Source organism: Electrophorus electricus, chromosome 16 (assembly GCF_013358815.1).
Source record: "Electrophorus electricus isolate fEleEle1 chromosome 16, fEleEle1.pri, whole genome shotgun sequence".
Lineage (NCBI taxonomy): Eukaryota > Metazoa > Chordata > Actinopteri > Gymnotiformes > Gymnotidae > Electrophorus > Electrophorus electricus.
The window spans coordinates 9,689,440-9,704,681 of record NC_049550.1 but is presented as its reverse complement, the minus strand read 5'-3'; the positions used below and the strand labels follow the sequence as shown (position 1 = coordinate 9,704,681).

The 15,242-nt window shown below is 42.8% G+C and overlaps 1 protein-coding gene across 1 annotated transcript in view; it reads right to left on the bottom strand.

The window, feature by feature from the left end:
- Nucleotides 1-398: 398 nt before the first annotated feature.
- Nucleotides 399-15,242, bottom strand: part of fam155a (family with sequence similarity 155 member A) — a 34,331-nt gene continuing 19,487 nt past the window's right edge. The window contains exons 2-3 of the mRNA XM_027011762.2: nt 4,297-4,468; nt 399-1,076 (exon numbers count right to left, since the gene is read on the bottom strand). Coding sequence (XP_026867563.1) covers nt 793-1,076; nt 4,297-4,468 — 456 coding nt within the window. The 3' untranslated portion in view covers nt 399-792. The remainder of the gene's footprint in view (nt 1,077-4,296; nt 4,469-15,242) is intronic.

Sequence of the window (15,242 nt, the reverse complement as noted above, 5' to 3'; positions counted from 1 at the left end):
GGAGAATTTTTAGGCCAGAAGGCAAGGACAGAATGTGTCTTGAGAAAGCAAGAGAGGAGGTAAGAAGTGCTGCGGGTAATTGGGCCCACAGCCAGCCAATCGTTCACATCTTTGCAGCTACAGTATCAGCAAGCAGAGAATTATTCATGCGAGCTCTTCAAAAAAAATATAGATAAGAATGGTGCACAAAACAGTAGAGTTTAACTGAGACATGGATACATAGAACTTTGCTGTATTGTTTTCCTTTTTTTAACCATGTCATTTTCCATTTTGAACTGAAGCAAGTGAAGTGCAGAGAAAACCATCTTTGATAGCTGAAGAAAGAAAAAGTTAGATCATCTTCTAGTGCAAAGAGAAATAAAACAGGCTTGTGTGAGTTTGTGCGAGTGTGTGTGTATATGGGTGTGAAAGAGTCTATGTGTGTGTGTGTGTGTGTGTGTGTGTGTGTGTGTGTGTGTGCCTGTGTCAGTTTCCAAATGCGTGCGTTTTAGAACAGTGACAGAGCTGACGTCTTGGTAGGGCACGGACTGAATTCCTCGTCTTCCTCTCCTCTTGCATTTCTCCTGTATCCCACTGCTCCTCCTACCTGGGGTCTATAGAGCACTGAACATGTAAAGCGCAGCTAGGGATTGACCGGGAGTGACCGTCACGCCCGACACGCCCAGTTCGACCCGGGTCGGCCCGGGCACCGCCCGCTCCTCACTGGCGGATGGGCTCTTTTCGCTGACGAGCCCTGTGGGAGATGGTTCAGAGCATGCTGATTTGCTAGAGCTAGCCCCTGCCAACGTCCAATCACTCCTCCCTGGGGGCGTTGTCCTCCAGTGGAAAGATGGTGGCCAGGCATGTGGAGTTCTGGTTGGCGGTCATGGTTGCCACGGTGTGGAGGAGGACCAGTACTAGCAGGCAGAGCTTGAGTCTACCCTGGCCCAACCGCGGTGCCCCCGAGGCGCTCATGGATGTGTGCTGGCAGGAGGGGTGAGTCCTTCTGAAAGTGCCACGCAAGCGGTTGTTGGTTTTGAGCTCCCACCGCACGTCACAGCACTGCTCCTCTTCAGCGTTTGGCTTTTCCGGGAGCCCTAAGAAACACAAGAAGACAAACACACGTGATCACCTGAGAAAGATTTCAAACAGTACACACATCACCTAGGAAAGTTTCCAGTATGGCACATGTCACCTGAAAAGCTGTCAGAAACATGTATATTCATAGTAAGCTTTCCAAGTGATGGAAGTCTTCTTCCGACAGAATGCCAAACTAAAATCTTAGGCCCATTTTTCGCTGTACAGCCAAACAGTTCTGAGTATGAATAGTAACTGTCCCAGTTGTAACCTGAATCAGGAGTCCAGAACAGTCCGGAACATCCTGGCCATAACTTAGTAACTGTTAGGCCCCACAGTGAAAAACAGGCATTACATTGAAAAAGAGGCTTCAGTATATGTACCTCTTACAAGACCAGTTCCTTAGCATCTATCTAAAAAAATTTATATATATATATATATATATAAATCTTTTATACTCAGAATTTCTCCCTAATGCCACTCAGTCTGAAGTCACATTGTGAACTACATTATGTAAATCTATGCTGACATACTGTTACACATTAAGCTGTCTCTACAGAACTTTCATTAGTGTGTCACTTAGGCAGATTAGAACGTAATATAAAGGAGACGGGTGAAAATCTAGCAAATGGTTAGCTAGGAAGTAATTAAAGGAAATGAAAGAGAATCGAAATCACTAAACCCAAGCAGCTTTGACTGTTAATTGGAGTCTCCTATTTTAAAAGGGCATTTTGCCCCAACATATCACTACATTGTTTTTGCATAAGTTAAGAATTGCAAAGTGCTGGCAAATACTGTCACAGATTACCAGGATGATAGCGAACAGTTGTAAATACATTAACAGAAGTGACCCCCAGAGAAAGACAAAAAATAAAGAAGTGATTACTTTTCAGTAACACTGTACAGAAGGCTACATGACACCTACATAAGGTAAACATACATAAACATTTATAAATGCTTATTATCCGTAACAACAGTCAGCTGCCACTTGGCAAGATATGGCATATCATTAGCATTATGTTATGTTGGCATACCAAAAAACTGAGTCGCATAGTGCGTTGTCATAACATGCTATGTCATTTCACCACACACAGTGTCATGATGCATCCTAATGTCACCAAATATCTATACTGCTTGACACTGCTATATTAACCTGACATCAAAGTTGACAAAAGCAGCTTTGATTACAGCTCACTCTTGTTGAAATAAGCATTTATAAATGTTGATCTATGTTTATGTTACTTGTCATGAAGGACTTATGTAAGTGTTATGTAGCCTTATAAACAGTGCTCTTCACTAAAGGGTTACTAAAGTGCTTTTCACTAAAGTTCAACCAAGGTGATGGTCATTTCTTGGTGATGGTTTCAATAATGTGACTCTCCACATCTTTTTATTCAGCGATGTTAAATTATGTAACAGTAGCCTTATGTCAGTACACAGATGATAGTGTAAAGAGCAAAACAGTTTTTGAACACAGCAGTTATTAACATCTAGATAATATCTCAATCTTTGTTCATTGATACATTTTGCAATGAATGGCAAAGTCTTACAATGTGGTTATGTTCACCTATATGTTCATGAATTCCAATGATCCTTGTTCAGTTGACTTGTTGTTGTAGACATAGAGCAAGCGTTCTGTATGATAGCTGCACTGTTAGACTGAGACACAGGGGGACCGGACACACTAGAGGACATCTGTATGATACCCAGGTGGCACTGTCATGATGATCACAAATGCAGGTTTTTTTTGTGTGTGTGTGTATACTTGTCTGTGACTGGCTAACATAAATAACCTTACCCCAAGCCTAACCATCACCCTAGTCTTTGTCTCAGTATGTATCAGTTTATCAATATGGATAATACTGGCTGGACAAACAAAGACAGAAATAAGGAATCAGCCATCTCCTTTGGTAAGGGGAGGCCATAATTCATCGATGGACAGTTAATGTCAAATAACCTCAGAGATGTAAAGAGGCATGATTTGTGCTTGATGCAGACAATCAGCCCCCACAGTGAAATCTTACTGAATGCAGGTAACACAGAAACCATGACAGCTCCACTCTCCCCCATAACCTTGGCCTAACATGTAGCTAGTAGCCTTGCACTAAATGCTTGTCTAATTTGCTAGCTATTACTTTGTCCATCCTAGCTAACTAGCTAGCTAACAAACAGTATTGTAATAGCTATAGTATAGTACTATATTGTCCAAACAGAGTTTAGATGTAGATCTTTAGAAAGAAAAATAAATAATAACTGTCATGGAAGGCTCCTCCCATGAGTCACGTGGTCTGGCCAGTGATTTACATTTGTAGTGTTTGTAACCACGCCCCCTGGGATTGTACACACCTGTACAGGGTTTAATGTTGAATGTCTGTCTGTCTATTTAAACCCCTGTCAGTGTGTGCATCCTTGTTGGTCATTGTTGCTACGTGTGTGTTAAACTCTGTAGCCGTAACGTTAGTTTGTGTAGTCACGTGTTAATGTGTTTGTGTTCGTGTTCATCGTTTAATGTTAAGTGTAGAGTCATGTTTACTGTGTTATGTGTGAGTGCCACCTGTGCTGTATGTGTTTAATGTTAATAAACGTCTTGCAGCGTTGAAAAAGTCTGTGTGTCCTGCCCCACACCCTGCGGCACTTGGGCCAGCTACATTACAATAACAACTTTTGAGAAAGAAAAATAAACAATAACAACAAAATAAATACATAAAAACTGAAGAAGGACCAAAAACAAACAAACAAAAACCCCAATGTAATGTCTTGATCATGTCCCTATGAGATACCTGGTGAAACCCCTTTTTTAGAGTCAACAGAGTAAGTGTAGACATTTCGGTCTCCATTGTGTAACCTTCCTTATAGATGTTTTAGAGATCTGCATAATTTTTGCACGTTTTATCTAAAAGAAGCATAGATCAACAGTCTTGAGACCAATGGATTAAACTGGTGGTCTCAAATGATTTTTGGCTGATTGAGAACAGTTACCTTAGCCTAGTCCATAAACCAAACCTGTTTCTCCCTCAGAACGAGGGAGACTATTACTGTGTAATCAGAATATGACCGTTGTCTAATATATAGCTGAGTTAGTTTTTAGTGCATGGTATATGAGTGCAGATATATTCATAAACTGCGACTGGTATAGAGCCAGCCTGCTGTACTGCCTGTTGTGAATTGAGCACTCTGTTCTAGATCAGAAAAAAAAAACCACCTGTTCATGCTTTCCTTCTGTTGTGATGCAGCACTTACCTGTGCATATAAAACTGGGAGTCCCACCATGTATGAGATCGTCGTTGTCAGGCAATATGAAGGGACACTTCTGCTGCACCTCGAGACAGTAGCGCTCACAGGACACTCTGTGGCTACAGTTGGACTGGCTGCCCTGGAAGTACTGAGCGCAGAGCCAGGGCTTGTATACCATCTGCAAGGAGAGGCAGACAGGACCATTAGTATAGCTTGAAGGCCTGGGGCTTACCTCACTTCCTGTCCAAAATGCCCACGAGCTTGCATATGTGAATTTGTCAGGTTTCACTTGCAGCGTTGTTGTGAGAGTGCAACTATACATTTTGTACAGGAATATGCGTCGTCCAGTCTCAGTAGAATTTTCTGTATTCTCAGTAGAAATCTCTATATTCTGAAAGGAACTTGGTAGTCTCTGTGGAACTTTCTGTACTCTAAGTAGAACTCTATGCTCTCTCAATAAAACTCTCTATATTCAGAGTGGAAATGAATGCTCCCTCAGTAGAACTGTGAATACACTCTCAAAATAATTCTCTATGTTCTCTTATTAAAACAATACTTTCTCAGTGAACTCCCTATACTCTGAGTAGAACTCTGTAGCCTCTCAGTGGAACTCTTCTCAGGAGAAAACTGGTCTGCACTGAGGAATATTATAGCTTTGCAGTTCTCACCAATTTTAGTATGTTGGCTGTATTGTCGAGGGCACTGACAAGCATATCACTTCAGTTTAGGGGTGAAGGCAGCTTTAAGTAGAGCTGTCACCTCTTCCTATCAGATATATATAGCAGGTGTGGTTCATATTAATTTTTTTGATTGTACTACTCAGTGTTTAAGCAAATGTTTTAACAAAAATGCAGTTAAAAACTGCAATAAGCCATTTAAAACCAGTGGCTACAAAATAAGTCCAATGGTGACAATAAAGAGATAAAAGAAAATAATTATAAACAATAAAAATAAACCAAATAAAGCAACTGATAAAACTTCTAATGTAGCAATAGGGGAAAAAAGCATAAAAACAGCAAAATAATTCCTTCCTCCTGCACTCCAGCCACAGTCACTGTTCTACCCACAGCACTCAGAGGGAGCAGGAGGGGGCGTGCTGAATGGAGCTTTTTCCTTATCGCATCGCTCTTAGTCAGGACCCTTCTGCTGCTTCTGTCACCTCAATGCGAGCCACAAAGAGCTATGAGGTCACAGTCATAGCATGAATGCAGAGCAGCTTTGGGTTGGTGACCTCTTGTCTCATTGGTGCATAATTATGTCATTAGGTCCCCAATCAGTGGGGCCCTGCGTCCCCACCCCCTACCCTCTAGGCACCCATGGACACATTAGCACATTTCACCTGGTCCATTTCTGCACCAGGGTATGTCTGCATATGAAATGTGAGTGGAGTAGAGGGGTGCAGGGTGGGCAGTGGATGGGGTCGCTACTGAGGGTTACAGCACTGTAAGAATAGCTCCAGCTCATTTATTTTGCCCTACATAGTGTACCCAGCACACAGGCCGCTGTTGAGAAAAAGGAAAGAAGGCAGTGCATCCACAAATTGGTGTGTGTGTGTGTGTGTGTGTGTGTGTGTGTGTGTGTGTGTGTGTGTGTGTGTGTGTGTGTGTGTGTGTGTGTGTGTGTGTGTGTGCGCGTGTGTGTGTGTGTAAAAAGAGAACAGGAGATGCAGAAAAGCAGGTCATCATTAGCACTGTCTGGCTGTCAGAGAATCCAGAGATGCAGTCTCATTTGCAAGGCTCAGTTTCTTCTCTCTCTCTCTCTCTTACACACACACGCACACACACATTTCCTTCGAATACTTCTAGAAACTATCTGGCACAGGAACAAGAAACAGCTTGCCAGAAAGGGAATGCCCCCTCATCTACCAATCACGTCCCAGAGGGAAGGTGGTGGAAAGTGAAAAGTTGAATTTGATTGGAGGAGGCTGGGTTTAACACTTTTTTTTTCTTTTTTTGTGCACTTATCCTTAGGAGGAGTTGAAATGCTCTAGACTGTGCTTATAATGACCTACATGGGGAGATGGACATTTATTCATGGGTCAAGAGAGGTGAGCAATGACAGATTCTCCCATCACAGTGCTATTACATAACAAAGTATCTAAAAGAGATGCAAGTTTCAGAGCAGTGAATAAATTCCAATCCTTCTACATCCCACACAGTGGTAGAGGAAAGTCAAAAGGTTTAAGCATAGAACGCCTCCTGGGAAATGGAGTGCAAATGAGGCAGTGAGTTGCCAGAGACTGCTGTGATTATCGACTGCTTGGCCTGCTGCTATCACTTATGGCCGTGTGGCCCTAAGCCAAGGTCTAAGGTTATGGAGACGTTTGTGTTTGTTTGTTTGGTTGGTTGGTTGGTTTTTGGCTTGGAGCATGGTAGTGCACGATTTCTATAGCATCAGACAGAAATGGACAGAGACAGACTGAGAGGGAGAGGGAGAGGCAGTGCGAACAGGATGTTCACAGTTCGGAAATACAGAGGAGACACAATGTGTGTGTGTGTGTGTGTGTGTGTGTGTGTGTGTGTGTGTGTGTGTGTGTGTGTGCGTGTGCATAGTTGAACTCAGCTATTGAACTTGACTGATGTAATACCATTTATCATAGCTACAATTAGTATCTTCTACTGATGATCCTCTGCTCTTTCCTACATGTGTGCATTTAAATGCTGTTTCCTTTTGTTGAGTAAATCAACACATTAATGTCCATGCCTTCTAGTTACTGGGACTGAGGGATTAGATAAGCAATGTCACAAAGAGACGCAATCAACATGGCACCCCTAATGGCCAATGACGTTTTAAAAAACACTCAATAGTCATTGGGTGGGAGCAACAGTAGTGATGGATGAATGGATAGGAATAGGTTATGTACAAAAGAACATTTTTTGGTTTTCTGCCAACACTACTAATATATTTTGCTACTGAGTTGCACATACATGCATGTGGACTATCACACAAGCACATGTACACACAAACAAAATATATCAAGTCTAGATGTCTAGAGATGTTCTCTTCTACATATTAGACAAATCTAGTAGATTCTCTTTGATATCTCACAGTGTCTGTGCATGTGCGAACATATGTCACAAGTTCAATGGAACTTCATTAACCATACGTTTCTCATTAATGATTCAAATCTAATTAGACTGCTTCCGAGGACCATTACAATGCATCAATGGTAACTAATTACATTGAAAAAAAGATCTGCCACATTATTACGAAACTCGATTAGATTAAGAAACCTAGACTTTCTGCAACCCTGACTGTAATGTGCACACACACAGGGGTGATTGGACTTATCAGCCCCAGGGTGGGGGAGTGCACAACGTTGTTTGCAGCTGAGTTCCAGGTCGCACAAGGAAATTGGATGTTCTCTGTGCTCTAAGGACTGTGGTTTACGGATGTATGCTGGTCTGTGAGAGCCAGCACAGTGGATACTTTGTCACTCAGATGACCCATGCCTCATGCACCACTGTAAACACACCTCAGTGCCTTAATAATTATTACTCGTCAAAAGAATGTTCGTACCAAATCCATATTCCTAGGTCACGAAGGTCTACATCAAACGTACACATCACACCATACATACATAAGTTTGAAAACCCTGCTGTCTCCCATATACTCCTCTCAAGATGTAAAAGTAACAAATAACAAAACACTGTTACCCATTTTTTGATAAAGTTCAAACTATTTGAAAGCAGTCCTGTTACGACAGCCCGTTTTTACTACACCCCCTGCCAGAAGGAAGCTGCTTTTAAGTCTCTCACTCATTCTCTCCCCTCCTCCTCTTTATGCCCTGGAACTGGAAGAAGCCAGACATTGATCACACTTGTTCGGCGCCCTCGTCTCTCCAGATGGATGCCGAGCTAGCAGCGGACATCTGCACTGCACATTCGCTCATCAACTCTGGATGGCATCGAGCATCACAAGCCAATCACGCCACCTTTCCCTTCCACTGAATATTCCTAGCTCCAAGATCACGAGTCTATAAGAGCACATTTGGGTGCACACTCTCCTGCCTCTTGTGCTTCCACACAAGCACCCACCCACTGGAGGACGTCGGGGTCAGCAAAATGTCTTATCTGATATCCCTCCCCGAAGACCTGGAAGACGTTGTGTATGACCTATTGGCGTGCCTCTCGCGACTGTGGTATGGTTTATGGGGAGATGGAAATCAGGGTATGCCTCCCTTCCAGAGTTTTCCTTGCATTGTAATGGGGAGGGAAGGACTGAATTCAAAGAACTGAATGGTGGCAAGCTTCAAAGAGCTCAGAGAGGTGGGCAAGAGAGAATTCCCTCAATTAGGCCATGATTAATACAGAAGATCAAAGCCCCCTTCGTTCCCTTAGTTCAAAAGTGTAGCTAAAGCTGAGAAGATTGTACCCCCCACCCCACCCCCTCCGTGCACTCTCTCCCTCTCCTCACAGCGCCGGAATATTCAACAGTTTGGATGCTGTATTAATCTGAATTTTATTTACATTTCTGGACTCGCATAATGCCTTCAAACGTTGGTTAAGCGTAAAATGAGGAGTTGTCAACACGCTGTTGGAGGTGCATTTAGTGGATTCATGTTCAAACAAAGCTGGATGGAGCTTGGGGGGAGGGGTCAGCCTTTGTACGGTTGAAACCGCTGCTCTTAACTTTGATCATGAACTTGTATTATGTGCTATGTGGAAAACAGCTGTCTGCCCAACAAGCCTCAAAGACTGCGAGACACTGTGTCGCTGTTCGGCAAAGTCTTTATGTGAAAGGTTACAAGAGACGTGGGGCTGGGATCAGCGTTTATCTGCCCTGTTCTAGATCTGTTTCTGCTTTGTCAAGTGCTTTACCATGCATATAAATATATGCACAACTGCAACATGCTCACACCTTGCAGACAGTTTACATAGCCTAGATGTGATTTACTGGGTCAGCTGTGAATTGCCTCTAAGTGAATACTGCCCCTTACCATCATGCTTCATATCAGGCAATGCTATTACAAACTGGCTCATCATGGGAATGCATATTATGTTGTGTAATGTGAATTTTAATGTGTTATTTATAAACATTGCAGACTGACTAAGACTCATGAATGAAGAAATAAAGGCAACAGATTAACAAATAGCTTATCCCTCAGAGGAAAAACTTCATGATATAAAATACATAATATTACAATATTAGAGTCAACAACAATAACAAAAAACCTCAAAGGGATGTGCAAAGTCTTTAAGCAGAAAATGCCAGTGCAGCTAACACTGATGTACATTACCATAACTCCAACTGGCTAGTTTCTTAGCTTCCATTCATTATTACTGTGATTATAATGACATTAGCATTTTTGGCTGAAGTATTGCTTCAGCACAAGCCTGCGCTCATTAACTGTACTCAAGTGGAGTCTCTGGCACTTGCGCATTCTCACCGCCACTGTTTGACTTGCAAGAACAAAGCACTCTCAAGGAGACCCTCTTAAAATGGGGAAGGAGGACAAAGGCCATTGGAGCCGAATACAGCTGTTGTTGGTGTTGTGTAATGCGGGATATTGAATAATGAGTTGAATGCCATGTGTTTGAACCTTAGGTGCACGCTTTCCCCACAGTTGGTCAACATATACATAGATACGAGGTGATTGATATGGGTTTTAACACTTGAGTCATTCGAGTATTTCTGTCGATATTCTATTCAGCTCAAAAATGAGAGTGGGCAATGAACCGTAAATGGCCACGGAGAGGAGCTCCACGCCCAGGTGAGGGAGGTGCGGCTTGCATTTAACTAGTCCATGCATGCTTGAGGCTGGAGTCATTGTGCCCACGAGGGCATCACCTTGGCCCACACCTGTTTTCCACAGCCTACAGGAATCCACCGAAAGCTGCAGTAATAAATCGGCAAATGTCAAGCCAAGCTGGGTTGCGCCAAGCCCCAGGGAGTGAATGGTGTCTCCATCCTGCACCAGCTTAACTCTGCTTGAATCAGCGCAAGTGTAGCAATGGCACAACAAATAGCACTCAAACACAAATGTGCGCATACACCGCCAGTCCCGACACTGTGAAACTCATACGTTACGGCTTTGGAATAGCACTGTGTACATCCTGAGTCATGTGTAGACTCATGCAGATTTTCCAGAGTAAATACACAAGTGACAGCCCACAAGCTGCTTGCAAAACTCAAAGAGGTCAACGTTATTTGTTCCACAGTGTGCTTATCCATCACAGCAAATCACATGAGAAGGTGTGCTGAAACCTGGCTCCGTGAATGCCTCAAATGAGATCACATGCTGTTTCATACTGGAGCTTAATACCTCAATTTGTAGCTCCAGCGTTTCTCTGTAAACAACTGCTTCATTTCAATATTTAATTGGCGGCAATTATTCGCCTGTTTATTTATTAATCTGGCAACTGCCTATGTGTGTCACAAGGCTCGCAACAGGAGAGGAGAAAGATGGAGTCTCCGCCAAAGAGCACCTCTCCCTACACACAGACGTGCCAAGAATCAGTGAGTGGATGGTGCTCTTTGAAAATTGGCCTGTCTTAGGCGACTGTGTGTGTGTGTGTGTGTGTGTGTTAGTGCATGGGTGTGTTTTTGTGTATGTTGCGGGGGGGGGGGGGGGGGGTGTAAGGTAGGGTAGGCTGAAGGCGATGTGAGGAAGACCAGCGTTCACTACTTTTTCTGCTGAAGAAATTAAACGTCATCGCCACCTGGGGTATGAGACACATTACTACAACAAGCTTGACTCTTAAATAAATGGAGCAGTGATAAGCATGTATTACAGCATTGCTCAGCCCTTTCCTACTCTGGCGTGGACGAAAAGCTGCAAATTGTCGGATTTGTCACATCTCACCTCATGCTTCCTGGCACCCAAAAACATTACATCAGACAGATTCTGGAACATGAGGTTTCCAAGGGTCATTTTTAACTGATTCTGAACAGGGAGAATCCACCGTGGAGGTGAACTGGATAAGTCATTCACTCATAAAGTGACAAAACTGTTAATGGGGATCAAAGCAATAACATTTACAGCATTAATTTGGATAATAGCTGTGGTGCTCTATTTACAGGTGTGACAGACTGACTCTAAACACATGCGATTGTGCTTCATGCCTGTCATGATGTTACTGCATCACCATATGCTTCACTGATACAATCCTGATGATGACCATGCTGAGTGTAGATTGCCTTGTCACCATGGTTCCAGCCAATCACAACACATGGAACAGCTTACGCATTGTGCTGACGACCTCGGCAGCTGGTTATGGAAAAATTAGTCACATTCCCCAGCTCACAGGTGCACTGCAATGGAGCAGCGAAGCCTGCCACTGAGCACAATGTGGCCTTATTATGGGCTTATGAAATATACATATATACATGCATGCTACACCACTCAAACATACATGATACAAGTGTTCTGAAAGCTCATTCTTTTGTTTTTCTTTCGTTTGTTGTATTTTTTTTTGTTGTTCATGAGCTCCCATTCCAAACATTTGCATTTAGATTGAAAATCAGAACCAATGATTCCTTTTCTTTCCCATGTGTGAGTGCGATTGTTTGTGTGTGTGTGTGTGTGTGTGTGTGTGTGTGTGTGTGTGTGTGTATCTGTGTCTGTGTATGAGAGATCCACTCTCGGTCTCAGTCACACCCGTTGTTTCCCTTGAGAACCTTCTTCCAAGAATGAGCTTATGTGTGCACCACTAAGCCTTACCCCCCACCCCCCACTTCTTTCTCTCACTCTCTCTGTCTTTCCTTCTCCAGCCAGAGGGAACCGGAAGTGCACACACTGCATGTCAAGCAGGAGGAGAGACAGCATCACACACAAAACTTCCTGAGAACCGATGTAGCAGCAGATGACTTCAGTGGATCCAGTGAAGAGCATGACAGACAGGCTTACATACATACTTCATCTCAGAATTTATCCTCAGCAGTCTCACACTGTTAAAGGCATACTGAGTGCTTGCTAAAGGAAAAGAGCTTTAGCTAAGTATATATATTTTTTCCATTGTAATGGCATGCTGTCTCTCTCCAAACTGTTATTTTCATCACTGAAGCTGTAATTAGCAGTTTAGCAAACCTGTCTCCCCAAGAATCCCCAAGAATTATAGAATCAAACTACATGGAAACAAAGGTTTAAACCTCTAACAACATGTTGGCTTAAAAAATTCTAAAGTTCCCAGTAAAGCAGTTTATGTCTTATGAATAGTGTATCTTTAAAGATTATACACTGGTTTGTTTGTTTGTTTACTTGTTTGTTTATTTTGGTAGGGTTCCAGCAATGCTGGAACTAAGCTACAAATTTACTCACTAAGCTACAAATTCACCTTACCATTCCATTTTCCTGGTATGACAAGGGGTACAGGGGTATTCTGCTCAAATGCAACATGAACTCTTGCTGACATGGAAAGCACAACATTTTCTTGTGACTTGTGACCCCAATCAGAGATGTTCCAAGATAAAAAGTAGAAGCAGCAAAGCAACTTCCTTCTGAATCAAGTTCCATGCTACAAATAAACTTTTAAAAAGTGGACATTCTTTGTACTAATAACAGCTTGGCAGCATCAAAAAGAATATATTTAGAAGATTCAACGTTTACTATATCATTATGCTTCAGATCCCTCTTCTGTAGTCTCCTGGTGATACAAGGGCTTTTAAGCTGATTTCAGTGAAAAAATATGCATGAAAAATACCAATCATTTAAAATTCAAGACCTTTCATGGATAATTTGACACCTGAAACCCACAGGGGCAGGATGATGATGGAGAAGACTAGCTACAGCACAGGCCGTGGTGGTATGCCTCACGTACTAAATCAGCTACTGGTTTTCTTCTGTGTATTTCATATTGATCAAATGTAGTTAGATCCAAGTTTGGATCTCATTCCAGTGCTTTTAACCATGTGACCTGTTATTTGTTTACTGTAACTCTGGTTAAAAAGGATGTGGGATGAAAAATATCAAGCTTTATTGTCAAAGGTCATCATGATGTTCAGGACTAGCACCTTAATGGATACGTTTAGAATCTGTCTGAACATCAACAGACAATGGCTTATCCAGTGAGTGGTGTAAATGTTCCTCTTTCTAAAACATTTCTATAGCAAAGTATGGTTAACCATTTTAAACTAAATGGACTGTGTAATACTAAAGGAGGATAAAAACAGTAATGGTTACAACGATAAGTCTACAGACATGGGTGCTTTTTTACATTTATTGTCAGTTTCTTATGAAAGAAGCACAAATATTTTCATTCAATCTGAATTGCTGACTCACTGGCATAATTTTTGTGTTAATAATAAAGGCTAATCATTTTAGTTGTTGAAGTGCATACTTAGCCTGTGATAACTCTGGCTTCTCTTTGTTTTGTCTACAATTGAGCTGGCCATCAAAAGCCTATGAAGGCATACTGGCAGTGACTAACAGCAAACCAAATTTAGCACATGCAATTTACATCATTTAAATAAGTGGCCATGAATCTAAGGGAGTCAGGTTGTTTTGGCTGTGATTTCAATCGTAGTCACATAGCGTGGTAGAATATATGTTAATAGTATATATAATCAGCTAGGTGATGTTAAAATACAAACATAATGAGTATTTCTCTTCATATATCTTACACAGTTGTAGGTATATATTCAGACTACTGTTGTAATTAAATGAACTGGTGATAAATAGGAATGTAAATGCAGAGGAAGTGAATCAGGCGTGTAGGCAGTGCCGGGTGAGCATCCACCTGGCTGCATCCACCCCTCCCTTCACCATGCTGCCTGGTATCAGCCTCAGAGTATCCCCCGCTCCTGGAAGACTGGAAGGCACCGAGATCGAATTTATACGGGAGCGTATCCTCCCCGACAGCCGGCCCCTTACTGCCCACTACAACCCCCTCCCCTAAAACCAGGCGAGAAATACAGCACCCTACCCCCTTGTGGCAAACACTTCAAGGGCAGATGCCAGTGGTTTTCTGAGACACACCTGAAGAGGGTAAGCCCTGCGCTCTGTGGTAACCTCCCTGCTCTGACACGCGTGTGCATTACCACTCAGCAAGACGTGTCCTGCACTGAAGCAGCTATAGCAGCCATGACGGGACCCCTACCACAACGCAGGCACAGCTAATGTAATGAAAGGTCACTCAGTCATGCTGATAGCTCAGCTGTCAGTCAGAATGACCTTGCCCCAAATTCTCCTGGTTCATCATGTCTGCTTCAGATGCTTGACAACAGCAGTAGTGATTTCCAGGAAGTGGAATTGTTTGTAAATGGAGAATAGTACTATACTGATTTGATTTGATGTGACAGGACATCTATGAATGCAGCACACACACACACACACACACACACAAACAAGCAAGCAAGCCACACGCGTGAGGTGAGAGATATCAAGTACATGTCCAATTACCATGGTTACCCAAAGCCCATTTAAAGGGTTACTGCTATGGTCCCTAGCACGTTTGAAGAAACATGCTTCGCCACAAAAACTAAGATGCATATTAATGAAATGCCAATGCTTTTCAGGGAGTCAGAGAGGCTTGATGAAACTGGACTGAGTCTCTTTCCAGGGTGGCAGGAAGAAGGGTGTCATGTTAGATTCCATCCGGCCCTCCTTGAACATGGAAGATGCTTCCACTTTATCCATATTCACAGCATATAAGTCAGCCTCACATAGTGCTGTCTGTGGCATAAGCAACCATGTCCAGTGACACATGTGACAACCTCATGCAGCATACGCAATCACGTCCAGTGGCACCCGTGACCACATCCAATGCGTCATCTGACCATGTCCGGTAGCACTTGTGACCATGTCCAGCAGCACATGTGACTACATCTGACAGCATATGACCACTTCCAGTGGCACATGTAACCATGTCCAGTGGCACATGTGACTACATCTGACAGCATATGACCACTTCCAGTGGCACATGTGACCATGTCCAGCGGCACACGCGACCACATCCAGCAGCACAAGAGCACATGATCAGTAGGCAATTACTCACATTTCTGATTCTGTTTGC